This window comes from Cloeon dipterum, chromosome X (genome assembly GCF_949628265.1).
Source record: "Cloeon dipterum chromosome X, ieCloDipt1.1, whole genome shotgun sequence".
Lineage (NCBI taxonomy): Eukaryota > Metazoa > Arthropoda > Insecta > Ephemeroptera > Baetidae > Cloeon > Cloeon dipterum.
The window spans coordinates 16,646,343-16,672,276 of NC_088790.1; the positions used below are offsets into that span (position 1 = coordinate 16,646,343).

The window sequence follows — 25,934 nt, forward strand, 5'->3', positions numbered from 1 at the left end:
CGGAGCTATCAGTTCATAAAAATGAAGGCGGTAAAGCATGAAGCATGGTGCAGGACCTTTTCCTGTTCAAAGAAATATTAAAAAGAGTTCAGCGTCAGTTAAACATTATATATTATTCTTAAATGTTAACAATATAATTTATTGGGAGCATGAAAATTAACTGAAACCGCAACAAATTCTGCTATGTTTATATTTTTGTCGTTAAAAAAGAAACAACAGATCAACTTTTCACGATTATATAATTTTTTCGATGCGATTAGCTTTATCACAATTTTTAATAACAAAAAGATACAACTCTTAATGATTTTTACAACATCAGGAATAAAGAAGCAAAGAAGGACAACCCAGTGTGGCACATTCTTAGGATTACACTCATGTCAATGATATATTTAAATGTACATAAAGTAATAATTATTTTATTCATCAAGATACTTCAAAGCGGCACTTATATTCAATAGATGTATCGTTTTTGTTATTATGTCAGGCAGGAATTATTCCATCACTCAGGTATTCAGGATAAATATAGATCAAGGACAGACTGAACAATTTACTAGGCTTCAAATGCATGGCAGCAAAAGTATTTGAAAATGGCATCAGTATTTTGACAAGATGATACAAAAATAGCCAGAAATTAGAAACCTGGCCATGGAAGTTTTCGTGAAACATTCAACTTAAAAAGCAAACAATGTTAAGAATTTTAACGCACTGACTAATTGCGAGTACGAGTATAAGATTTCCAGATGACCGAATATTACATATTAAGTCTCACTTGCGTTATTGTACAGCACTATTTACAAAGCTGCATCTACGATGCAAACCACATTTTTCAGTAAAATCACATGTATCGGATTAGAGAAATAGCGCATAAATTTTTCTTATGATTTGCACAGTTTTGTCTCTTTAGTAAGCATTCTCATACTGCAAATTACAAATGGTCGAAGCATCGTTTTTGGCATTGCTTACGCAGAAAGTAAGAATGGCACTTTCAGCTATCTATCATATATATATAAAACATGGTGTGCAGCAGTTCAACTGCGTGAATATTATTAGACGTATCACAGACTGGGAACCATGAGAAAATGCACAAATGGTGAATCATGTTAATATTGAGCTGAGTCGACGCAAGTCAGCCAGCGCGAGGAAGCTGTCTGACGTAGATGATTTGATTGTGTCCCTACACAACTGACATTCAATGCTTCGGTCACCGCTCAGACTTCTGCTCTGTGTCGATTGAAATCTACAGAAACATTACCATTATTTATCTACAAAAGAATTTAAATTTAAAATGAATCAGTTACTTCGTTTAGGATGACCCAGTTTTCGCTTTCGCTGTGAATGTTCAGTCTGAGCTCTTTTATCGGGAACAGCTTTGGATTAATAAACCCTTCCGCAATGCCAACTGTGTCAAATTTTCCTAAAACACGTTTCAATATGTAAACAACAAGATCACACATAAGGTGATGGAACCTTACCAACAATCACATAGCCGTCTGGGGTAACATTCACTTCGCTGCTTGGCTTTTTGGCTGGCAGAATTTCGACAGTGGTATTGTAAAACCTGTCGGATGGATGCTCCGCGTTACCACTCCGAAACAAGTACCTGCAAATTACAAGATTAGCAATTTATTTGATAAAAAAATAAGGCGAGTTTGCTTTTTTTAGGTTTTAGTAACTTGAAAAAAATTAATTTTCTTACCCATGATTATGAGTAATATACTCACAATTTTCTTAAGCAAGTTAAGTCAGTTTGAGAATTGATTGTATGTGCTCTCTGCTACGTTGCATAGCTTAAAATATTTTTTCAAGTTAGTTTTAGCACCTGTTTTGGCTATATAATTATTGCTTACATATATTTAAAAAAAAAATCCATAACAAGTCCATGTTAAAAAAAAGAATTTAAAAAATCAAATTGAATGAGAAATGTGTCAAAAAGCACAATAGTTTTATTTTTTTAATTTATTTAATAGAAAGGTTCCTCTAGTTTGCATAAAAATTTGAATAAAATAATTAGTGTTCCTAAACTATGTCTTTTTTGAATATCCAGGATAGATACAGCTTGTCGGTAATGAGCTCACAGAGTCCCAATAACACCGCCAAGCGGATAACATGGGGCACAAGTGGCTGTAGAGAAGCTTGGGCCAAATGTGGCTATCTTTTCGCCTCCCCCCACCGAATTCTTTCATTTAAAAGCCAGACAATTTTTGTTCCTTAAGCCAATAGAAAGGTGGGAAAATCAGCCACTTGCAAAAGTTGAAAAGTCTTTAAGGCACAAAAAGATCTGAAGCATACCTTGACATGTTGATAGGAGGATCATACTTGAAGGAAATGTGATCCCCTGCCTGAGGGGATAATCCCCAAAAGTAGTCCTCTCCAGCATATGCTCTGACCAGGGTGTGGTGTTTGTACGAAGTGACGCCACCCTCAACGCTCACTGCCTTGGGGTTGTTGGTGTGCGGGTAGAACAACATCAGCTTGCCATAATGTTTGTCCTGTACTCAGGTATTAAAGCTCGGTGATTAAACTTTGATGAGCAGGGGAATTTTACCTTCAACTTTTGCACTTTTCCTTTCAGTGATGAGTGAGTTCCGATGTGTTGGAAGAGCGAAGGCTTGTAATGCAGCCAAAGTGCGTTTTTCGCCTTCTTGCACATTTTCTGAGAAATCGCAATTCTGCTTTAGCTTTGAAATGTTCATAGCGAAAATTCTTCAAACCTGGTCTTTGTCGAGGCTGCAAATTTTTGTTGTGATCACGTGATCCAGTAGCCAATCGACAGGCTTGTCGGTGTAAAACATGATGAAAAACTGCACTAGCCAGGGCAACTCGACGCACTTGAACATTTTGCCAATGAATCCAAGTTGGCAAAATTCAATGACAAACCAAGGTTCATTCTTCGCGATCTTTTGATATGAAAAATCAAGCATGGTGGTGAGAAATCCAGGCTTGGCCAGTATGTCATCCTCCAGTTGTGTGTAAAAAAGGCCTGAAAATGGGAAATGATAGGAATATGACACGGAATATCAAGCAGACGACACAAACCTCTTGACTGGGCGTACATCATGAGAAAGGCAAAGTCCAAATTCTGTTTTGTGCGCCACCTGAACCTTTCAGGAGAGTCACCTAAGGTTGGAGTAAGGTTGGTCAAATCAGGGTAGTAAGAAGCAGGTGGGGATATTATTTCGATCAAGCCAGCTTCCACATGAGGAGAAAACCTACGAATTTAAGGTATAGCTCATTTTATAGACACAGCGCAAGGTCTTACTGCATTTCAATTTCCTTTGCAACAGAAACAACATATTCCAGGTCTGTTTCAGCTACAAAAACAATAATCAAAGTTTTAGCTTGCTCCTCTGGGCTCAAATTCTGAATTAAATTCTGCAGGGTTGTGAGCAAGTAGCTCTGTACTTCTCGTTTCACTGTTGGCACGCCCAGCACCATTGACACTGAAACAAAAAGTAATGTGGTGAATGACGAGCTACTCAAATACGGTAATATACTAGGCGAGCTTATGCCAACTGTAGGCTTAAGGGTGAAGTGGTGAGAGTAGTTTAAATACAACTGCACATTAAGCTTGTCTCTTACAAAAGTCATGAATATTGGTGAATTTCTACGATTGCAAAAAACTGTTTTTTGCGGGGTTTTCTGCAATTTTGCAAATTTTTCCAACACACATTTTTATTGGATATAAAAAATTCTCATGATGGACGACCAAAATTAGAGATTTTTTTCGAATCAGTTAAAATACCTCTGGTTTCACCAGACGACCAAAACTTTTAACTCTAATCGTAATTTTCCAAAATTTCTGACTTATTTGGCAAATCATGTGACCTTGGTAGCAGAAAAAATTGCGTATAGCTCAACAACCAAACGCGAATTTCCTTGTTGCAAGAAAAGGGCAACAATAATATATTAAGCCATTATCACGATGATATCAAGGACCCTTATTTCATGCAGCTTCTTGATAATCTTTTATATTAAATTAAACTCTGACTTTCGGAATAAGACATGACATGATTAAGTAAATCATAACTATACTAACCTCCATTTCTGCCCTTTGACATCTGATATGCTGGTTTGAGGCTTGATGGATTGTGAAGCAAGTGAGGAAGAAAGTGGTAGACAGATGGCATGTGAAGTGCTGCTGAGCCCCACTCAAAACTGGTCAAATTCTTCAGCAATTTTTGCGCCTCCGAGTCAACTCCAGATGCACCAACTGATAAATTCTCTAATAAAATAGTAGAAACTAAGTCTTTTCAAGTTTCAGTGTTGCAATGTGTTTATTTACCAGATTTTGAGGTGGCTAAAATGTGGGATAGATGACTTGAGAGAACTCTTACTTCCTGCAGCCTCTCTTGATGTAAAGAATCAAGGTGCTGGATTTTCAGTTGAAGTTCAGCCATCTTGGAAGTCATTTGTTGCTCCAGACTCAAATCTATAGAATAAGTCTGGATTTTAAACATTTATAAATGCTGCTTTAACTGTACAGTTACGCAAAACGGCAAAGTGAAAAAAATATGTACGTCATTTTTCAAGAAGCAAGAAAAATTAACCTTGAACTCAATCATTATGATTATAACCATGATTACTTTGTAAAATTTATTTTTAATTATTAACTTTGCCACAAATTAACCGTGTGATGAACGCAATATTTATCTATACTCAAAATTACGTAGTAATTAGTCATGCAATCGCTCTACAGTTTTGGTTTTGGATTTGTTTGCAAAACTACAGCAGCGTATTGCACAAAAAATAAACTAGTGAAATTACTTCTTTCGCTGTCCTAATTTCGCTGTAAAATTAATACACGCGAAAAAAGATACACTTAATATATTGAGGAAATATTGATAGAAAAGATTTCAAAGTTGAGTATTGACAAATCTATAAATAATTTCATGCGATTTTTGTTAGTCATTTTTTTACATTGGATGATATTTCCATAATTTTTTGTTATAATACGTCAGTAAAAAATTGACTGCACGATTTTTTTTCAGGGAAATTGAAAAATAGTATTTGTTTTGGCCACAAATTTTCTTTTAAAAGAACATTAGGGACCACAACGCGGTTTGTGTTAAAAATTGTCTCTGGTCGGCCAGCACAGCTACGCTGATATTATGCTGATAGAAGTAAGTGATAAAGGGTCTTGTGAAGCCTTTTTTATCTGTGAAATTGTTACTGCTGAGAGAACTACAAACATGTGTGCGTACACTGATTGTGGAAAAGCATAATCTTATCTCTACAACGCTAGACCAGTGCTAATCATATTTTATCACAGTTTGATGATTTCTGTTTGTGACAGACAGTTTTCTGTGATTTCATTAAACCATTGTGGGGTTTACTGTGACTCAAGTTACGTAAATAGATGCGTACCTGGCTCAGCGAAGAAAACAAATGCACAAAAAGGCACAAACATGAGGAAAAGCACCAGCAACACGGTCTGGCGTCTCCTTGCCAGACATCCCATAGTGACCTGGAAAAAATGTTGGGAAATTAAGAGCCTGTGAAAATTTTTACTCTAGATCCCGACACATTTAAACATTTTTTCCCTTAGCATTCACTTTTGGGTTCTGGGTTCTGCAACAATGCGATTTACAAACACGATAAAAATAATATGAACCTTTATAAAGTTAAACAAAAACGCCATGCAACATTAACGAGAGGAAAAAATTGTGATGTCGCACTATAAATTTACGAAATTTAATAAAAGAACGCGACTGGTAACCAACAATTGTTAACTTATAGTGCCGTGTGAAACTTTCCTTGAATATTAGGTACGTTTCCATTTTACGTGTAAAAGGTAAGACTAGAGTTAGAATAAAATAATATATACATTTAGAGACAATTCCGCGTTTTGCTAAGATGTTAGTGGTAAAATATTTCGCTCATGGACGACCAAATTTTGTTATAATTTTAGTAATTTTAATGCCGTATACATCATAACCCAAACGAGTTTTACATATATACTTGATACAGATATATTTTTAAGGAAGTATTATTAAAGTTAAGATGTCGACACTCAACGTTAGGTTTGAAAATGAGTAAAAATAGATCCTTGTTGCAGTAGCTTAAAAAAATGTTTCCTCTTACAATTAGTTCCCTTCTTTAAATAAAATATATTTGTTTAAAAATAATCTGTATCCTTTTTGATAAGCTCCATAGTGAACGTAAAACAGAAAAATATGCAGCCGGACAAAATCTAATCAAGTGTTTGAGGAGATTTTACCCTAAGTAAGTCTGAAACATTTTCAAAGCGGTTCATACCCCTTTCATAAGCAATAAAATTTTGTATGTGTCTATAAATGCTGAGGAAGAGTTTCTTGTCTCTTTTATCTATCTAGGTCCGTTATGCTCAGGTCAGGGATTCAAAGGTTACTAATAGCACCAACTATAGTAAACAAAATGATTGTAACCGAAAATAATTTCTCCTTTGCTTTGTGAATATTCAAATAGGGATCAAAACTTAACTCTAAAAATAATGATATAACATTATATTTTAAATTAGTATTTAGTTAAAATATAGCCAGTTAGGCTGAAACCAGTGAATTGCCCGTATTTTAGACACAAACAACAATATAGTGTGAGCGTTTATCATATTTTGCAATCTAAAAAAATTTATCTATTTATTTATTTTTAATAAAAACTATATAACCAAAGTCCTAATAAAAGATTGATGTCCAAATGGCGATATATGATATTGACATTATACCACGTTATGTTAAATCCGAACATTAACTTTAATCTTAATGCCTGAGGGCCACCAATAGCCTATTAAAAAATTTGCACGAAAAATCTGCCGTGCTCGAAAAAGAGCAAAGAGCACACGAATTGCAGAGCTCGCATTGAAAGGAAAACATCAATTTACCTAACACTCGAGTGCCAGTGGCCTATAGCTTCTCGGATTCGTGCATGTATCCAAATACTTGAAGAAAATCATAGGAAACAACCATGTCCTGGAAATTGTTTCTTTAGAATAATTCACATCGAGACATCAAAGGACGCACACTCCTTTCGCTTTATGAAAACCAGTTTTGCCTACTGATAGCGTTAACAAGGGAGTTGGAACAAAGTGGTGGTACCTAAGTTGCATACGGGCAGAAGATAATCCATGGGAAGGAATCAGTTTCAAACTCCACTTTCCACTACCCTTTCCAAATTTCATGTTCACTTTTACCGGTTCCAAACACCCATTAACAGTCAAACAATTTAATACTGTGACTAAAACGTTCAGTCTGATGCGTCTTTTAGATTAACTTTTTATTCATTTGATTAGAACCTAAAATTCATCTTGTTTTAAATCGAAAAAATGGTATTTCACTACGATTATCCTATTAAAACTGCACCTGTCTCCATACAAATAACCGCTAGACCGGTTATTTTGCAATTTGTTCTTTGTTCGTTTTAACCGTTTCTGACGCAGCTGATCTCTGACGTCACTCTCCTCTCACACAGCAATCATAATATTAATGATACGTAAGAATAATAATATAAATTTGTCACTAGTCACTACTGAAGCCTCAAATTCGATCGCTTCAGTTCATCATTGCTGTGTATTATTGAGGACCCTGCTTTCGACACCTTTTATGCGTATCGGGCAAAGCCTGTAAACAACTATGTATCGCAGGTTTTGAGAGGGGTGCGAAATACTTATTGCCAGCATACTCCTCGTCCGAGGTTCCTGGGGGAAGATTTTGTGCAGCGCTGTGGGTCAAGGCGAGCACAAAAATAAAACACGTAATAGGGATGCATTTGCCAACGGACCTGGCGCTATTTTTATTGCATTGACACGCAAATCGTGTCAAGTCTAGTAGAGCGAGCGAGCGTCATTTCGTCCCAGCCTCTCATAGAAGCACAAGTCGCTTCTCTATTGAAGCGATCCATGTGATGAGCAAAATGACGAGCAAGAACTTCTTCAGGAATGTGCGTGATCTGCCCTACAGCCAGGGTCACAGGGACAGAGCCAACATGTATACCAGCTGCAAAGGTACCTTTTAATTTACGCAATTTCGTGCTTCAATGAAATTTTCAAGTTGCCTGTCATATTGTGACAACATTTAAGCAGTTTTTGAAGCATTTTTGCTGGGTTGCCCATGGCTCAGTGACAAAAATAAAAATCATTTGAAGTCATTGGCCACCATTAAAATGCGCACGTGTTGTCACGATTCTGTGTTAAATTAGCTTGTTTTTAACTTCACAGATAGCAAAGATCTGTTGCAACGGATGCAGCTGAGCAAGGCCTTAGCCGTGCACGAGGGATGCGTTAATACACTGTGCTGGAACTCAAGAGGAGACTGCATCCTGTCTGGTTCAGACGATCAGCGACTTGTCATCACTGATTGTTTTACGCATAAAGTAAGCCTTTCATAAATTATTTCGTCAAAAATAATTTTCTCGTCATTATTCATCATTTAGATAGTGGCAGAGCAAAAAACAGTGCACAAGGCTAATATATTCAGCGCTAAATACTTGGCTGAAAATGATGATAGCGTTGTGGTATCCTGCTCTGGCGAGGGTTTGATTCTTGTGACTGGTGAGTGTCTCTTGTTGCATGAGTCTGGCTGACTTGAACTATCACTGCCAATTTTCTAGATATGACGAGAAAGGACATGGGCCAAAGGAGCATCTTTAAGTGTCATTACGGCACGACATATAATGTGCAAACAGTGCCTGGAGATTGCAATACTTTTCTCAGTTGTGGTGAAGATGGAACTGTTCGATTTTTTGATCTCAGGCAGAGAAGCAACTGCTTACAGTCCTCTTGCAATGAGGTAATTATTCAGAGATGCGTGATTTTTTCTCATTTCTCACAGGCTAATTTTCATAAATTTCAAGCGCACTAATGGCAAGCTAACAAATACAATAACTCTAGTTTTTTAACCACCTATAATCCCCCTCCAGCCAAAATCCAGGCAGAGAAACAAAATAACCATCTGATTTTGTGATTTATTATAACTGGTTGAGAAAAAACAACACAAAATATTAACAACGATTTACGTTCCGTTCTCAGGACGTAATAGTTTCGTGGGAAGGTGCTGTAACCACAATGGCAGTCAACCAAATGCGACCCTTTCAACTTGCAATTGGCTGTTCGGACAGTACAGTGAGGCTGTTCGACCGTCGGATGCTGGTCACCAAGTCAGCAGGCAAGTTTTCTTTGATGTTAATTTGAGTGAACATAGCTGCGGTTGACACTGTCTGAGTCACTTGTTTGAGTAATTTCATACTCGAAAACTTGTTCAGTCCGACTGAATTGTAGAATGAAGAGCAGTAACAAAGAAAGGATTACGACGGTGGCTAGTAGAGCCAAGAAAACAAAGCCGCGTTGCAGATCTTTAAAGAGGGTACAAGGCATTAATATAATGTGATAGGAGGAAAATTTTCCTACCTTGAAAGAAGCTCAGCTCCACTAATGCGCAATCATCACCTGCCCAACCGTCCTCACAGCCGCATTTGTCATATCTTAGGCAAAAGCCTTCATTGAGGCAATTAATTGTACAATTAAGGGTGCAGTTATAACCATAGGTGCCGCGTGGACACCTCTCCTCGCAAGTGGTTCCTCTCCATTCTTTGTGGCACCTGCACTCTCCTGTGAAAATCGGAATTTCAGAAAAAGGAACTTGATGCACTTAAATGCATCAAATATGTTTTGAAGAACAATTTTTTACTATGCAGCAGATTAAAAAATCTAACAGAAAACATCAAGAAAATAAATTTTAACTCTAATTTGGTTAATGATTATTTTACTTTAAATTTTTTTAATACATTTTAGGGGGATTCCAGGGGTCTCATTTTGAAATCACAATATTTCATGTCATCTAGTCTATGTGCGTCTTGGTCCAACTTTTCACCCCGTAACCATTTACCAAGTTCACTTACCTGTGACATGGTGGCACTCTCCATTCAAACACGCGCAATCACTGCTGCAGTTAAGTCCAAATTTCCCATTTGGACAAGAGTTCTTGCAGTTGACGCCTTCATATCCTGGCAGGCAAATCAAGTCTCCTGTCACAGGGTCGCAGGTACCTTTGGCCAGGATTTGTGCGCCTAACAATTTAATTTCAAGTACATGTCCACGGCTAGTGTCGCGTAAAGTACCTGTCAGATTTCTGTTCTGCCACTTGGCGCAGCTCTCCTCGCAGCCATAGCCGTAGGTTCCTTCAGGGCACTTATATGTGCAGTGCCCATCGCTTCCAGGCAGGGTGCCGGCAGGGCAGTGACATTTCCCGTTTGAATGTCGGCAGGGGACATTTCCTTGTCCGCAGTTGCAGGTTTGGTTGCAGTCTATACCCCAAAATCCATCCTCACACCTGCTGTCGCATATCCAACCTGAATTTTTATAAGGTACAATCATCATATCAGTTTTGCATTAACTAGCTTTGTCTCTAGTCTGTAGGCATACCCCTTTTGCTAATTGTAAATAGTTCGTCACTTTTTTTATAATTCATTAGGTGCCGAACAGTCCTGAAAGCTTAATAATAAAACTCTCTAGCTTTTTAAAATCCATAACTCCCTGTTTAATTTAAACAGTATTCTGGACTCTAAAGCAGTGTCAAACTTTTCAATCACAATTTTTTTCCGTAAGTGAAATAATTGTCTCAATTATTCTTGAATATTATGTAGAGTTTATATTTTTATATTATTAAAATTTAATTTTTTTAGTTAAGATTGGAATATAGTCAAAAAGCTGATCTCTACTCACCGTGCCATCCTTCTTGGCAGAGGCAGCGACCTGTCACAGGGTCGCATCCATCCGCATTCTTGGTACATTCGCACGGTTTATTGCAGTTAAACCCATACTTAAGCATATTGCACGGTAGCTCACATTTTTGCAACATGAAGCCCGTCAGGCATTGACAGTCTCCAGTAACTGGGTCGCATTCGCCCTGTCCGACTTCGCAAGGGCACTCATTACTGCACTTAGTCCCCCAAAATCCTCTTCTGCAGGGCCGGTCGCAAAGCAGTCCTTCCCAGCCGACAAGTGTATCCTCAGCGTCTGGTCGTTGACAACGGAAAAACTTTTAATGCAATGAAAATTTGTGTTGGACACATTTGGCTACAGAATAAATTTCATGGAAATTGTTTTGTTGGAATTTTGTAAAATTCTCCTAGTGTGTGGGAAAAATTTACTTGTTTTTCGTGTGCAGTCGCATTCTCCATCCACTGGCGAGCAGAAGGCGTTATTCTGACAGGTGCATTTCAGCAAGCAGCCGTCGCCAAACCACCCCTGAGAACACGTTTCGTTGCAGTACTCCCCCTTCAGTCCAGGTGGACATTGAAGGGTGTTGAACGAACTTGACGCCAGGAATTGATGGTATACAAGCAGAATTACAAGTAGCATTTGCGAGCAGGTTGGAGTGGTTCAGAACTTCTCCTTGGTCTTCGTTTTTCTTGTTGGAGCTCCTTCTAAAATGAAACGGACAACAAATTCTATGAATTACACAAACTTGACTTTCTTGATGTAGTTTAACTTAAAGGAATGAATGATGTACCTGATTTCTGCAATAGGTTCTTTGGTTGTAAGGAATGAGTATTGCTCTTGAACTGCGTGCTACGGATTTATCCTTGAAAGTGTAGGGCGAACGCACTGGTGAACGCCTGGTACTACGTGCGCATAAAACGACTTGTTAAAATTGTTTATGTCTGACTGATGATTTGTCAAGGGTAATCAAAAGCATGCGAGAAATGCGGGAATTCACGCCAATTACTACGCCAAGCACGAACGGAATTTCTTTCAAGATTTTCTGCCGCAACATGTTCTATCAATAATTACTTGTGTATTTATTAAACTGGATTTGTTTGCTCCAGGAGGTAAACCCGAAGAACACTTCAGAAAATCAGCCCTTTGCGCGTTCACCGCTCCAGATTTGGAAAATGCTCTGTACCGCGTGACTTCTCTCAAGTTCAGTCCAAACGGTGAAGACATCCTAGTCAGCTACTCTGCAGATTATCTGTACTTGTTCAACGTGAATGTAATGAAACTGACTTTTGCTTTGACTTTCATTAATCTGACAATTTCAGGAAATCGCGTGCAACGCTCTGGACACATCAAGCAGCTCCTCAACCAGGAAACTAAATTCAAAGTCCGCTCCTCCGATAAAAAGACTGCGCCTCAGAGGTGACTGGTCAGACACTGGTCCAAATGCGAGACCTGAAAGTGAAGGTTCGTAACATTCCTGGCTTTCATATGGTTCAGTCAAAAAATAATCTTTTCCAGAACAAATATCGCAAGTTCGGCCCACACTTCAGGCCACCCTGATGCAGAGGATGACCGACGTTCTGGCCAGAATGCTGAACGACCCGGCCACCAGGCTGGCTCTTGGTGGCGTCTCTGATAATCAGAGAGCAGACAGACCTATGGCTGCAGCAAGCCAGAGGTAGTAATGTCGATTTTGTTTTCTGATTTTCATGCTGGGTTAGTCGGCGATGTAAAAATTTTGGGTTTATTTACTTTTTAAACCCTTAAATATTATTCTTTTTTTAAATTAAAAAAATCCCCCAAATTTTATTTTTACTTCCCAAGCATTTTATATTTAATAAAAATAGTGAGCATTCTAAGGTCCCAAATAGAGAACTATGTTGATATGGAGTGCATTTTGTATTGAATTCTCCTGCTGGAGGAAAATTACAGCAGTGTTTTTATTTTCACTTTATTGAATATCTTAGTATCACGGGTAATTTTGTGTTGAGAAGGGTGGAAAATTGGAATTGAGCTCCAATACCCGGCAGGGCAAAGCTTAAATGGATCCAGATAAAGCATAAGGACAGTAAAATTTACTAATTCAAGACATATTGTGGGGATGATTTTGGAAAGTAACGCAATTTTCTCGCAATATATCTTTTTGAATTGTGCTTCAAAACTCTTTAATTTAATCATTATTTTGAATTTTTGTGCTTAGTACATTTGTTACAAATAAATCAGAAGACACAATTGGCTATCAAATGTAACCTTACTATGTTTGCTTGGTGTTAGTTTGTTTGAAATTATGATATACAAAAATATGTCTTTGACTGTGTATATAAACCCAAGATATTATTTACAGCGAAGAGAACGCGATTAGTGAATCGGCACCTGTGCGAGAGTCCTCATCTCCGCTGCCTTCCTCCTCCTCAGCAGGCCCGTCAATGAGTGATGACAGAGATTGTACGAGTAGTTATTTTAACTTCACTCAATTCAAAATAATGTAAAAATACAAGTGAGCAGTTACAGGCAATATTGTATGTTGATTGGGCGGAACTTATGGTTTTTAAATTTTTGAGTAGTGCTTAAATTTATTTCAAGTTAGAGGTAAGGAAATTCCAAGTTTGAGGCCTAAAAAGGGGAGATTTACTCTTTTTTTTCGTAATTTCATCCCCTGACAAAGTCTAAGAATGAAAGATGGACTGTAACTCTTGATCGAGTTGAGATATCATTTTGAAATTTTCGCCACTAAACTTTTCAATTTACGACAAATTTGTTTAGCTGCTTATGTATTTACTATTTTATTTAAAACAAAATTACTTAAATTAATTTATTTTACCTTGATTCAGCTGACGATCTCATAGACAGCGACGAGGAAAAAGTAGTAAACGACGATGTCGGCCTGCACCTCTCTCGCACTGATGTGATGACTCCGTGCGCGAGGCAAAAGTACGTCGGCCATCGAAACGCCCGCACCATGATCAAGGAAGCATCCTTTTGGGGAGACAATTACGTGATGTCAGGCTCAGACTGTGGTCATGTCTTCGTCTGGGACAAAAACACCGCAGAGCTGGTCATGTTGATGGAGGCAGACAAGCACGTGGTCAACAGCCTCCAGCCGCATCCCTACCTTCCACTGCTGGCCACATCTGGCATCGACCACGACATCAAGCTGTGGGCGCCGATGGCTGAGACGCCATTCTTTGACATACTGGATGCAGATAGAGTAAGTAACGTGACACTCTTCTAGCCGGCAGAAGGATTTTTATGTTGATATGGAGCCTTCATTTTTTAGGCAGTTGGCTTGAAAGAAAGGAAAATTCATTCCTTTGTGTATTACGTCTCATTTAAGTGTCAAGTGAAGTAAGGCAGAAGTAGTGATTCAGAGTTTGGATAAAATTTTAATGTAATTCGCTTGTAACTACAAGCAACAAAAACCTTTTATATGAATGTCTCCTGTTAAATGTTATTGATGGTGTCTCGCAAAGGATGAATGATGGAAACCTTGGTTCTAAGTTAATTTTTTAGTGTGGCACTTTGGTTTACAGTTGAATCCAATATTAAAATGTCTCTTATTTAATACTGACATAACATATCAAATTTCCTATTTTCAACTAAATAGTCTGTTTTTTGTTTTCTAATTTTTACATTTTGTTTCAGCTGATGGTTCGCAACAAGATCATGTTGCAGGAGACAAGGGACACAATCACAGTGCCTGCCTCGTTCATGATCCGGATGTTGGCCTGTCTAAACCAGATCAGGCGAGGTGAGTCCTAACAAGCTGTACTTGGCAATCAAACGACTAACTCGCCAGCTGAAAATATGGTTTTGTGATCACCTCTGGACTATTTGAGTTTTTCATGAATCATGCACTCTCCATTGTGATAAAGAAAACAACTCTTGTCTATATATTTGGGTGAGCTTGTAAAGAAGAGCTCAACTTAAAATGTTATATATTTTACTTAAAATAATGATTTTAATCTGGTAACTTATCATTTATCAGTTTTCGTTTCATACATTGTAGTGAGAGCATTGTAAATATTTGGCTGTTTTAGAGGAAGTATTTGCAGTATAATCTTTATTTAATCGTCACATGATTTGATGATACATTAATTATCATTTGATATACATCTCGGTAGACTTTAATTTTTCGTCTTTGAGAAGCCTGATTTAATGGATTTTTTTAGAAACGTAAAATGTTATATTTTACTTAAAAATGATTATAACCTGGTAACTTATCATTTATTTAGGATTTTCGTTTCATAATTTGTAGTGAGAGCACTGTAAATATTTGGCTGTTTTAGTGGAAATAATATTTGCAGTATAATCTTTATTTAACCGTCACGTGATTTGATGATGTACATATATTATTCTCTTTTGATATATACATCGGGGAACTTGAAATTTTCGACTGAGAAGCCTGATTTATTGGATTTTGTTTATGAAAAGCGTACCTTTAAGAAAACGTTTCTATTAAATTAATGAAATTATATATGTGTGATAGTTTCATCAAAGATGTTTGATAATTATTGCAACTTTGTAAAACAAATAAATATAATAAGACATTAGAATGAGTGGAGTTCTTTGTTTTCGCCTGCCAGAGATGCTTCACTAACTCCTGTGTTTGAGTGCTATAATTTCCCTCCATTTCGCATGAAGTGACTAACAAACAGATGGAAACATAAATAATTGTTTCGAATCAAGGCATTCAACACCTGTAAATGCCCATCTTTAAACTTCAGTTTTCGCATTTAAAATCTTGTCAAAATCATCCATGGGCAAAACCAAATTGGCGCAAAATATATAATTATTTCACAGGTTCGCGACCTTTGGCACGCCAGAGGAGACAAGCAAGTGCAGACCTTTCCTGAGCCCAACTGAACAATAAAATGTTTGCAACAACGTGTTTTCCCCAAAACACAAGTTTGTGAACAACTCTTCTGATACTCACTCCAACTATTTATTAACACAAATAATTTTTATGTTTGTTCTTTACAACATTCAAATTAATTATGCTACATATTATGTCAATATTATTTTATGGCTGTCGTTTTTCTGTTTACGCCCAGCCCCTTGTGATCGAATAATTAGCAATTTTAGAATCATGTACCTCCCCAATAGCAGATTAGTTTAAATTTTTATTCTTTGACAAATAATATTATGCTATTTTGAGTATCATCGATACCAAACTGCAATATGGTCATGTATTTTTTGTGTTTAAATTGTTCCTCTATGTAAGCGGACCGAAATTTTTGTGATAAATTATATAATCCTCTGTAATTTGCAGCATACAATTGGATAAATGTTTCACCAAAATGTGCTTTGAATATTATTTGTAAAATAAATCATAATAACTTTGCAGATATTTACATTAAAAAGCGATAAATTCAAATTTTACTTACATTTTTGTCCTTTCTATTTTGAGTGTCAAACTTTGAAAACCCCTGCAATAAGACTCTAAAAACTGAAAAGTAAAACACGTATGGCATAAATTATTATAAATAACTTCTATGTCTATGACAATTATTTAATTTAGCTAATTTAATCAATATAGTAACAAAGCAATAGTAATTCAGGTTGTGAGGAAAGATGAGGTATATCCATCACCGCCTGCTATAAGCACACTATACTTTGACGTGTATTTACGTTGATAAACAATGAATTGTTAAATAAAATTGGTTGAACTTTTTTAAAGTCAATTTTGACTAAAACTACATCAGTAGAGACACTGCAAAACATTTCCATCAATATAAAAAATGCGATAAAAAACATTTTTCCATAAAAAATAATAACATAACATGAAATTATGGAGGTATAATTTATTTCATTGCATATTTAATTTATTGGAAAAATACAAAACCCACAACGCGTGTGTAAAAAATAATACTTTTTGTTATAACACATCAATAAAAATTCAATAAATTATTAAAAAAATTATATATGAACTGTCTTTTCAAACCATTTTGTAAGTATTATTTAGAAAGTTTTTTTTCCGTCTATTTAAAATAGTATTTTACTAAATATATTCATATACTTTATCAAATATTCATATCCCGGAAAAAAATCGAGAGAGTAATATGAAACTTGTATTATAAAAGAGTCGTGGTCCTATGGCAGTGCTGAGAAATTTTGGTAGATATGTCTAACTCTTTCCTCCTTTCATCTTATTGTAATTAAACTAATTAAATAAGGCAAAAGACAACCCGGTGCTAGAAGTCAGAAGCGGGAAGCGGGCTTTAGCGCAAACCATAAAATTACGCTCATGAAGTTCACTTGAGCACTAGCAGGTGGTGTCTGGATCTGGTCTGGATTGAGTTTACTCTCAATTTTCATTGGTCCAAGTTGCCGCGGCGCCCGCGGTGGCTCACGGTGGCTCCCAGTTTGTTTTTGTTTGCGCTGTGATGTGATGAGATGCTCTTTCTCACACATGGTTTCACTGACAACTACATAACTGTCTGACAGTCATTGGCGATAGTATAAGCGTTAGCGGAACGGTAGCACATGATTAGATTTTAGTCTTCCGTGCGTACTGCGACCTGCGACTGCTACGTACTCGCATAGGTTTTTATGTAGATACATGAGATGTTGCAGCATAATTGTTTCTGTCGAGAACGAGTACGAGCCATTGCGAAGTGAAGAAGCAACATTATCTGGTCTGCTGGAGTCTTGTTACATACGTCGCTAAATTGGTCTGTTACATTATATGACAGTCATCAGTCCAACCGTCTTATTTCTAACATTCTCATTCCAGACTAACTGCATAAAATTAGGAGACGGCCGAGGTTGACGCAGCATTTGATTCATTTTATTGCTGCTGGTTTTTAAGGTAGATACTTATGTAATGTGTTTTGAAAATTTTTGTTAAAAGTACATAAGTTTGTATACTATGGAAAAATTGCACTTTTCACCGCGACAAGTTTTCACCTCATATTAAGTATGATACTTAAATATATATTATTGGATTCTCATGTCGAGATGTGTACGTAAAACCTTGTGGAAGCTAATTTTTCCATGATAAATAAATACTCTTGTTTCAAACTCGCAGAGAATCAAGATGGTTTGGCTTGGTAGCGGCGGTTACCAGCACAAAAAAAAATATTGACAAAGGGTCACAAATTTTTGCATCAAAGAGCAATTTTTTAACTAATATTGTGGTCCATTTTGACTTGTGAGATATCGCTGCTGCCACAGCGATCAAAGCTCCTTAATAATGAATTGAAATACTATTCTTGAAAAGCAAAAAAAATAATTAGACAAGAACAAGAGCTATATGGATATTTTAATGCCTGTGCACTTTATAAATTAAGATAAAATATCTTGATTAAATTTTAGGTCGCTGCACATAACTAAAAAATGGCGGAAGTGAAAAGAGAAGTTCTTGAAGAGGGCTTGCAGCATGGCTTTTGGCGTAGATTGGTAACAAGAAACAGGGGGATTACTAAAGGAGGAGTTGACGTGTATGTCTTTTCACCAGATGGCACAAGATTCAGGTAGAATTATTTTTTACTTAGCGCATTTGCAGAGATCAATAAATGACCAATATTAACTAATTTCCTCTACCTTTTACCCAGGTCAAAGGTTGAACTTAGAGACTATTTGAGAGATTACAAAGGAGAGATGCCAGATGTAGATGAAGCATTCAAAAAACCTGCGCATGCACGAAGACCAAAGTTAATCAAGAGTGGAACTCTAAGGAAAAAATTGAAGCAAATGCAGCTCGTCTTCAAGGGAGAAGACACATACCAACTGGCGAACCACAAAGGCAAAAAACTGTCCACGAAGCAGGTGGACAAACTTGCTGGAGAGGTTGGATGGGGGATTGCCAAGGTGAAGCTCAAACTGATGGATCCTTCTAATCTGGCATCTAAAGATAACAAGACTATCAAACAAGAAGGTAAATACAGCCACAATTTGCGAGATTTGATTTGTTTAAAGGTATGGTTTATACAATATTTTCCAATAGTTTGCACAAATAAAGCACAGCTTTACTTTCAAACATTCATCTTAAACCAGCTATTAGAACGCACTCAGGAAAGTTCAATTTCTACATTGCTTTCCTGTCCAATTCTTGAATACATTTTCCTGATTTGTAATGTTCTTAGCTAAAACCCAAATTTCTGGTCCTGTTCTGGTTTCAAATTTTCCCCTTTTTTCATACTTATAACAGTGTTTTTAGTTTTTAACCATGTAAATTTACTGGTGGAACCAAATTGCCAGTTCGTAGAAGCTGATCAGTCATCTGTCACCCAAAATCCCGCAGCTGAGACTTTTTAAGGCAAAATTTATCTAGTGATATCTACAAACCACTCTTTGAGTACATTTTGCTCATAACTATATCCTACCTGTGAAGCTACGCGTTTCATAAAAATTAATCTAAGAGACTGAGACTCTTAACTTCAAGAATATTCTTGGTAAAAGTAAACATACATAATAATAATGCATTTATTGCAATTATAGCCATTACTGAAAAAATTCCTGATTAAAAATTTCTAGTCTTGCCAGGAAGAGCAGAAATTGAAGTTTTTATTTCCGGTTTTTGAATTCGCTGTCATGGAATGTCTCTATTTACAATTAGTTACATTAGCTTACATTCCCGCAATCAATTTCGTCACTTTTGGGATGAGACTTAAAGATAAGGGCAATGAGAATTCAGTCTTAAATAATTTAATTAATGAAACTCAACTTAATGTTTCTAATGTAAAACCTTTACTTATAACTTTTCATAAGTAACTGCACTATGCCAATCCAATCCTTTTCCTGCCAGTGTGAGTCGTGAGACAATCCCTTAAGATCAAACAGTCTTAAATAATGCTTTATTTTGATGTTTTAATGAGTGCCTCATGTGCTGTTGAAACAGGAACGAGTCAAGATGGCGTCAAGAAGGAAGTTGCCAACAACTCACATGCAGAAATTCCCAAAGTGGGAAATGCAGGGTTGCAGCTCAAAAGATTGCATGGCACTGAGGATACCTCTGTAGGATTTTGGAACCTAGATCAAGTCGTCAAAAAAGAGACAAAAGAATTCAGCTTGACAGAAACTGGATTTATGACCCAAGAGGAACTTGATGCTCTTTTAGCCCAACGTAACAACTTTGAAATGGGTTAGCTTAGGGATTTAACTTGTTTTAAATATAATCAGCGGTTTGTTTGACCTACAGAGCTTGTTGACAGTAACATATTTGCCAACCTTGAGGATTTTAGTGGGGGTGTTGAGGTACAAACTTCTGTAGTGGTAAACGGTGATGAACAGTTTGTGATTGTTGAGTTGCCGAGTCTTCCTGAAGGTAAAGATATCCACCCTCTAACTCTTGTATTGTTTGAATAAGTCCTGGAAACTTAATACCAAATGCACATATATATTATCTACATTTTTTCCAGAAGGAGAGGACGTATCTAGTGGATCTGCTAATGACACGAGTCATCAGTCAGAGATAGCAGATGAAACAGAGAATGAGGCTGGGCAATTGGAAACAGAACAATTAAAGAAGACTGAGGAAGAGGGTGAGCAGTTATCAACCAACCAACAGACTGCCAAAAGGCCATTCGATGAAGGCAAGGCCAATGCTAAGCAGTTGGTCACTAAGTCAAAAAATGAGCCTTTAAAGAAGATAAGACGAGCGTCTGTTGACCCTTCCAAATGCGACTTTAAGTACAACTCGCCGCTTGAAATCAAAGAAGGTATTGTTGCACTTGTAAATCTGGATATATGGACCCTTTCAAAGCCAAAGCAACCTTTAGTGCTCCCACTGCTTAGAAGCCTGAAGTATGATTAATGCTTACAAGGTTCCATTTTGAACCCTGTCATAATGATGGAAACTGACATGGAAACTCCTACGATTCTAAACCATTGATTTCTTGTAGCCTTTCCTGATGTGAACTACGTACAATGGGGGAAATTTTTGATTTGTCAACATAGGAGATTATTTGAAAATGTCACAAAAAAGTGTTAATTGATTCAAAAACATTTTTGTTTGGTATTTAAAATTTGGTTTGTTGATCCTGTTAAATGAGACTAATCGATTAGATAATCTTTTTTGACGTTAAGGAAAATTTTCTTGGCTTTCCATTGATAATAGTATTGTTAACATTTTCTGAAAGCTGTCCAAATTTTCTAGTTTTCCGAATTTGCACAGAAATTTTCTCTTATACCAAAAAGGTTACACAATTTCAGCAAACATCAAAGCCTAAGGTTTTCCTTGTGAGATTGATTTAAATTGTTTTGGTATTTATATTACAGCCAACAGTTGTTGGTATTTTTGTAGTTCTTCCCCTTATTCAATGGTTTTTCCATTAGTTATTTCAGATGATGAGAGCAAGCAGGATGAAGTCAAGAGGAAGATAGATGTCTTCAGAGTCAGAGTAACTGACGTGAAGGAGAAATCTGCAAGTGACCTGTTAACAAGTTATTTGAATAATCAGGAGTACTTACAAATAAAGGGAAAGTCAAAAATAACGAATGCTGACACCAAGAAAGAAGATAGGGACAAGAAGAAAGCAGGTATCTTATGTTGTGATGCTACACTTAAAATTTAGAGAATTCAACCACAAAGTGCCGCCATACGTAAAATTTTGGAAGATAACAGTGAAAACTTCTGAAACAATTCAAATTTTAAATGGTTCTATAATTTTTGCGGAGACTATATCTGGTCTCTTTTAATTGAGCTTTGTGCTCATTTAGAACAAGTGTTAAGACAAAAACATTTATAGTGCATTATTGAGAGTATATTAAAATTGATATGTACATTTTGGTTTTGTAAGCCATTCTTTGGTGTTTCTCCAATTTTTTTTATTTTTGGCAGAATGGAATATGAGAGATGAACCAACACCGAAAGAGAGGAGAAAGTTTGGCAGTCGCCTAGGGTACAGAAGCCGTCATGGACATTATTCAAGCCAAGTATATGGGGAGGTTGCTGATGCTGATGACAGAAAATCAAGGAAACTTAAACATGGTAGCAGCCAGAATCTGGTTTCTAAAAAGCATGATGACCCAAAGGTAGATAATGACAGGGTGGTTCAAAATGGCAAGCTCCATCACAGCAGCAAATCGGACCACTCTAAACCAGCTCAAGAGGAGGGTTTGAAGAAACAAGTTGGAGTGAGTGCCGAGAAGAAGAGTGGCAGAAGTCTCTCTGAAGACCACAAGACCAAGACGAGACCAAGCACCCCAAAGCCACGTGAGAAAGTCGAAGGTGGAACAGAGCGGCACTTTCTGGACATCCAGATCCAGATCCCATTGAAATCACCCTTCAACCTGATCTATGAGTCTCTAGCGACGCAGCCGTGGAAGGTCATTGTCTCATCGTATCTCGTTTCAAGACTGAACGCCTCCAAGGGTTATTGCATAGTGCGGAAGTTCTTTGACGAATTTTCCTCTTTAGATGAAATGGAAAACGTTGAAGCCCTCTTGAATTTCTTTACCGTAAGCCCTATTTTCATGTTAAATTATTCCTAGTCTAATTTAAACATGTGAACAGGGAAAGAAGACTATTCCTGTTGCGGAGCGAGTCGCCCAAGAGTTGCGACTGATAGCAGAGACCTTGAAAGACAAATCAGTTACGTCGTTGATGGATGTTCCTTGTATTGAAAAGTACACCATTGAGGTATTCCAAATCTTCTGTGTTGGTGATTGGACCAAAATCCAGCCTGAGAGCTATGACTTGGAATGCTATGTCGAGTGGAGGCGACAGCAGCAGCTGTAATTTGCAGTTGGTGGAGCTGGTCAAGGTCAAAACTTTTTCTTCGGGTTGACTTCAAAATATTTTCACAGCCAATTTTACAAACTGTTAACCTTAAAATGTAAGACGAGCTTTGTGCCTGTTACCTTGAGCGCGCTCATGTATTAAAGACAAGAATTTTAGGAATGAAGGTCACAAATAATAACACTTTCGTAATTCTGACGTTTTACAAGCTTTGCAGGTAGGTGCTGATGAAACAATGCCATTTAAGAAATATTTTGTTAACTATTGTAAATCATAATCAGATTTCGACATGGTGCGCTAGAAGAAAGTCCAACGGACTGATTGAATTGCCATATAATTATTATTGTTGATGGAAAAGTTAAATTAAATTGAAAATGAAAACAATTTCATTCTGTTTGTTTTTCAGGAAAATGTTACAGTTATATCCAAATTCAAATAACAATATTCAAGTATTTATGGAAACTTAGAATTTGACTTGAATTTTCAAATTAGGATAGAGTATCCAACGAATTAAGAGACAGTACCAGGAAATAAGTTTTTGATTTAGTTTGTGATTTACTGAGCTCCAGGGGTTGAAAACTTGAAGGAATGTTAATATATAATGGTAAAAATCTAAGATTGAAGCCAAGTTTTGTTCAATTGTGTGGTATACTCAATTTGATAAGACGGGAAGATTGGTGGTTGGCTGATTTTTGTTTCCCTGAAAAGTCCCTAGATTGAAGACCTTAGCTGGACAATTTGCAAACGGCTCATTAACGGATCGAGATAACGTTTTTAAATTCTGAACCGACAGTTCGGTCACGCTTGTCTATTTTTGACATAAAACGTTCACAAACATTTTTTTACTGTTATGTTGGTGCAAATTACATGTAACTAAATGCTATAAAATTTTGTTCTTTGGGTTCTTTGTAGGAAAAATAAGAAATTCCATCAGCTTTTAAGATATTTTTTAGCTTTTAAGATTTAAAAGCCTGGAATGAAACAATGGGAAATATTAATATTTTTCCGATTTTTTCATGATTAATCTGTATTGTGCAAAACCTTTTTAAAATCGAAATTTAACTTTTCGAACTTTTGGGCCCCTAATATCATTGAATCGTAATATTTCTACCTGATGTGCGTGTTTTATTATGAAAGGCTACACGAATAAACTGAATGTGCCGAAAATTTGAAAGTTTCATTGTTAAATTAGAGAGACAAGTAATTATGATGAGAAAGAAGTAATTTTGATTGATTCCGTCCTTTGCTTCAAAACTCGCGCGAATTGCAGTTACTAATGCGCTTACTCCAATCAAATTCAGTCCTTGCCCAGAGGGGAGGAGCAAAACTTAAACTGTTTATGTACATTTATTCATCTAGTATATCGTTGTAGGCGTAGTATCATACCGTGTGCTGTGAATTGGAACATAGAACACCTTTGGAGTCAGGATCATTCAAGTAGGTATAATATATCATAACACTAATTTATCATAGTTTTAAATTTTGGGTCAAATTTTGCAAAGTATGAACTTACCCTCACAATCAGGCGAGATGGCGCTTTGTCTTCTGGTCAAACACTAAAAAAAATTTTTTTAGTAATTATTTCCTTTGCTGTGTCCTGACAGGGCAGCAAAAAATATTCATATTGGCCTTGAGAAGGTCCATCCTTATGATGGCTGAAGAGTGAAAACTGCTGGTGGCAAGTTATCGGAGATGTCAGTTCGTCTGGAGGAAGGCCCAAGCAATTCTTCTGCTAGATACGACATGATTTGCCGAGACTTCCTGCGCAATACCTGCCGCAGAGGCAAGCGCTGCAAGTTCCAGCACTCGATGGCCACTGAAGAGGCGAACAACAACAGCAGCTCACAGATCCTCTTCTGCCACGACTTCCAAAACAAAGGCTGCCCCAGAAGCAACTGCCGCTTCGTCCATTGCAGCAGGGACGAGGAGGAGACCTACCGAGAGACGGGCCGGCTGCCCTTAACCGCAACCATCTCCGCACACGTCCAGGGTCTCATGCCACCTGATATGCTCCAAGGTGCAGGCCCGTTTTTCTCGGCTCCCAAGTTATTCATCTCTGCTTTTTCCAATCAATAATTTCTCCTAATTTCTCTCTTTTCGATCGCTGTTAAAACTACTAAAAATCTCAGGAATTTAATTTGTTTTTTTTGTGTGATAATATTAGTTCTTTTTATTGAGCCGCAAAATAATTACTTTCTGCTTCATTTCTCTTCAGTTCACGTATTTTTATATAAATTAATGAGCAAAGCAATTGCCAACAAAATGAATAAAAAGATTGATATATAGCAAACCACTAAAAATAATTCTTTAATCTCGTCCCTGTTTTTCAATTGATATTTTACTTATTTATACTCGTCAGAAATTGCAACTTTTTGATAATAATAAAATTATTGTATACCATAGGAGAGCCTCCTGTTTGCACTGAATATCTGAGGGGCTGCTGCCGACGGTACCGGGAGTGCAAGTACCGCCACCTGACCCCAGCCCAGGTCATGCAGCTGTCGACAGAGCCGTTAGTGAAGCGCAAGAGGTACTCTGACGAGGTGGAGGCTCGCATCGCCCTCCTGCAGGACGAGAACTTGGACCTCAAACGCATGCTTGATGAGCTGCGTCGACAGGTGGACACGCTGGCCGCAACCAATGAGGTGCTTCTTGAACAAAATGCTCGACTGAGGATGAAACCGTCCGCAGCTGCTGTCGTATCACTACCGGCTGTCACCATCACCAACTCTTCTGACGGGCCTCCGGTCACCATTGCGACAGCTGTCGCCCCAGGATCAGTGACTCAAGTATGTTTTAATAAGCTAAGCCGAAATTATCATATAAGAATCTTTCACACAGTAAAGTGTCTTTTTTCCATAAATGAATTTAAGCATAGTTTTTGGCGCACTGAGATTAAAAATGGAACTTTTGTTTTCCTTTGTGTTCTTGCAGAGTTTCAAACGGAATTGTACACTAATGCAATTTTTAGCATGATTAAGGACGAAAATATGCTCAAAGAGATTAAATTTTCTCAGTGAATGAGATTCCAAAATAAAATTATTTCTAAAAAACGCAATTAATTTTCTTTCAGGTTTCCCTGGCCACGGCAGGCATTTCCATCGCTCCTCCTGTTGTGACAGTGGCCCAAACATTGGCTGGCAACGCCACGACGCCCGTGTCCCAAGCTCTGCCCATCACCATCAGCGGCACTACCTCGTCTCTCGTTCCATATCCAATAGTTACTCACGTCCACAGGCCTGCACCATAGTCAGATAGTTCAAATCCATTCCACACTGGACTTTCACCTTTCACTTCGGTTAGTCTTAAGATACTGATACATATATATAGGAATATAAGAGGTGTGTCACTTTCTTTGTTTTACATTTTTTTTTGCAAGATTTTGTGATAAAGCAGCACATCTGGTGTCTTCAAATTACACAATTATTAAACAATACTTCGAATGACATTTTTTAATTTTTGAAAAACCTAACCCTGTTTTAGCAACAATCTTACTGTGCTTGAAAAAGAAAAAAACGGGATTTTGTAGAAGGCGGCTAGCAATTTTTATTTGCTAAAAATTAGATC

At 37.2% G+C, this 25,934-nt stretch overlaps 5 protein-coding genes across 8 annotated transcripts; 3 read left to right on the forward strand and 2 right to left on the reverse strand.

Annotated features, from left to right (window-relative positions):
• Positions 1 to 176: 176 nt before the first annotated feature.
• On the reverse strand, positions 177 to 7,039 carry Mgat4a (alpha-1,3-mannosyl-glycoprotein 4-beta-N-acetylglucosaminyltransferase a). Its single transcript, XM_065495812.1, has 12 exons — positions 6,857 to 7,039; positions 5,365 to 5,464; positions 4,283 to 4,429; positions 4,037 to 4,222; positions 3,260 to 3,440; positions 3,037 to 3,209; positions 2,712 to 2,980; positions 2,546 to 2,653; positions 2,290 to 2,489; positions 1,473 to 1,600; positions 1,299 to 1,414; positions 177 to 1,237 (listed from the first exon to the last, which is right to left on the reverse strand). Exons 2-12 carry the CDS (start codon positions 5,456 to 5,458, stop codon positions 1,202 to 1,204), a joined length of 1,638 nt encoding a protein of 545 aa, XP_065351884.1. The 5' UTR covers positions 5,459 to 5,464; positions 6,857 to 7,039; the 3' UTR covers positions 177 to 1,201.
• Positions 7,040 to 7,432: 393 nt separating this feature from the next.
• LOC135947168 (DDB1- and CUL4-associated factor 6-like) lies at positions 7,433 to 16,072 on the forward strand. Its single transcript, XM_065495811.1, has 12 exons — positions 7,433 to 7,975; positions 8,189 to 8,343; positions 8,404 to 8,521; positions 8,581 to 8,759; positions 8,999 to 9,134; positions 11,797 to 11,960; positions 12,010 to 12,151; positions 12,206 to 12,365; positions 13,032 to 13,132; positions 13,519 to 13,895; positions 14,330 to 14,435; positions 15,488 to 16,072. The coding sequence occupies exons 1-12, from the start codon at positions 7,876 to 7,878 to the stop codon at positions 15,538 to 15,540; spliced, it is 1,791 nt and encodes a 596-aa protein (XP_065351883.1). The 5' UTR covers positions 7,433 to 7,875; the 3' UTR covers positions 15,541 to 16,072.
• On the reverse strand, positions 8,921 to 11,355 carry LOC135947171 (multiple epidermal growth factor-like domains protein 11). Of its 2 annotated transcripts, none has more exons than XM_065495813.1 (6): positions 11,119 to 11,355; positions 10,691 to 10,984; positions 10,087 to 10,317; positions 9,868 to 10,035; positions 9,377 to 9,577; positions 8,921 to 9,321 (listed from the first exon to the last, which is right to left on the reverse strand). In XM_065495813.1, the coding sequence occupies exons 1-6, from the start codon at positions 11,327 to 11,329 to the stop codon at positions 9,152 to 9,154; spliced, it is 1,275 nt and encodes a 424-aa protein (XP_065351885.1). In that variant the 5' UTR covers positions 11,330 to 11,355; the 3' UTR covers positions 8,921 to 9,151. The 2 variants fall into 2 exon arrangements, with proteins under 2 accessions (XP_065351885.1, XP_065351886.1); XM_065495814.1 differs by having other exon boundaries at positions 10,691 to 11,006; positions 11,119 to 11,274.
• Positions 16,073 to 17,068: 996 nt separating the features above from the next.
• On the forward strand, positions 17,069 to 22,751 carry LOC135947167 (uncharacterized). 2 transcript variants are annotated; one of them, XM_065495809.1, is made up of 10 exons: positions 17,069 to 17,358; positions 17,421 to 17,495; positions 18,002 to 18,159; positions 18,241 to 18,563; positions 19,527 to 19,769; positions 19,827 to 19,952; positions 20,047 to 20,346; positions 20,963 to 21,166; positions 21,468 to 22,087; positions 22,143 to 22,751. In XM_065495809.1, exons 3-10 carry the CDS (start codon positions 18,023 to 18,025, stop codon positions 22,365 to 22,367), a joined length of 2,178 nt encoding a protein of 725 aa, XP_065351881.1. In that variant the 5' UTR covers positions 17,069 to 17,358; positions 17,421 to 17,495; positions 18,002 to 18,022; the 3' UTR covers positions 22,368 to 22,751. The 2 variants fall into 2 exon arrangements, with proteins under 2 accessions (XP_065351881.1, XP_065351882.1); XM_065495810.1 differs by having other exon boundaries at positions 17,071 to 17,358; positions 20,050 to 20,346.
• Positions 22,752 to 23,683: 932 nt separating this feature from the next.
• On the forward strand, positions 23,684 to 25,803 carry LOC135947173 (zinc finger CCCH domain-containing protein 10-like). 2 transcript variants are annotated; one of them, XM_065495818.1, is made up of 4 exons: positions 23,684 to 23,804; positions 23,972 to 24,384; positions 24,771 to 25,156; positions 25,441 to 25,803. In XM_065495818.1, the coding sequence occupies exons 2-4, from the start codon at positions 24,060 to 24,062 to the stop codon at positions 25,615 to 25,617; spliced, it is 888 nt and encodes a 295-aa protein (XP_065351890.1). In that variant the 5' UTR covers positions 23,684 to 23,804; positions 23,972 to 24,059; the 3' UTR covers positions 25,618 to 25,803. The 2 variants fall into 2 exon arrangements, with proteins under 2 accessions (XP_065351890.1, XP_065351888.1); XM_065495816.1 differs by having other exon boundaries at positions 23,689 to 23,808.
• The last annotated feature ends 131 nt before the right edge of the window (positions 25,804 to 25,934 follow it).

Excerpts from the sequence above, each read along its gene's own strand:
- Mgat4a (XM_065495812.1), bottom strand. The coding sequence starts at position 5,458 with ATGGGATGTCTGGCAAGGAGACGCCAGACCGTGTTGCTGGTGCTTTTC. Across the intron at positions 4,430-5,364 it reads TGTTTTCTTCGCTGAGCCAG|ATTTGAGTCTGGAGCAACAA; the intron begins GTACGCATCTAT and ends CTTATTCTATAG. Across the intron at positions 3,441-4,036 it reads GTCAAAGGGCAGAAATGGAG|TGTCAATGGTGCTGGGCGTG; the intron begins GTTAGTATAGTT and ends TTTTTGTTTCAG.
- LOC135947168 (XM_065495811.1), top strand. The coding sequence starts at position 7,876 with ATGAGCAAAATGACGAGCAAGAACTTCTTCAGGAATGTGCGTGATCTG. Across the intron at positions 7,976-8,188 it reads CATGTATACCAGCTGCAAAG|ATAGCAAAGATCTGTTGCAA; the intron begins GTACCTTTTAAT and ends TTAACTTCACAG. Across the intron at positions 11,961-12,009 it reads TGTACTTGTTCAACGTGAAT|GAAATCGCGTGCAACGCTCT; the intron begins GTAATGAAACTG and ends TGACAATTTCAG.
- LOC135947171 (XM_065495813.1), bottom strand. The coding sequence starts at position 11,329 with ATGCTACTTGTAATTCTGCTTGTATACCATCAATTCCTGGCGTCAAGT. Across the intron at positions 10,318-10,690 it reads CTGCCAAGAAGGATGGCACG|GTTGGATATGCGACAGCAGG; the intron begins GTGAGTAGAGAT and ends ATAAAAATTCAG. Across the intron at positions 9,322-9,376 it reads GGAGCTGAGCTTCTTTCAAG|ATCTGCAACGCGGCTTTGTT; the intron begins GTAGGAAAATTT and ends CCCTCTTTAAAG.
- LOC135947167 (XM_065495809.1), top strand. The coding sequence starts at position 18,023 with ATGGCGGAAGTGAAAAGAGAAGTTCTTGAAGAGGGCTTGCAGCATGGC. Across the intron at positions 19,953-20,046 it reads GTTGCCGAGTCTTCCTGAAG|AAGGAGAGGACGTATCTAGT; the intron begins GTAAAGATATCC and ends CATTTTTTCCAG. Across the intron at positions 22,088-22,142 it reads CCCTCTTGAATTTCTTTACC|GGAAAGAAGACTATTCCTGT; the intron begins GTAAGCCCTATT and ends ACATGTGAACAG.
- LOC135947173 (XM_065495818.1), top strand. The coding sequence starts at position 24,060 with ATGTCAGTTCGTCTGGAGGAAGGCCCAAGCAATTCTTCTGCTAGATAC. Across the intron at positions 24,385-24,770 it reads GCCACCTGATATGCTCCAAG|GAGAGCCTCCTGTTTGCACT; the intron begins GTGCAGGCCCGT and ends TGTATACCATAG. Across the intron at positions 25,157-25,440 it reads CCCCAGGATCAGTGACTCAA|GTTTCCCTGGCCACGGCAGG; the intron begins GTATGTTTTAAT and ends ATTTTCTTTCAG.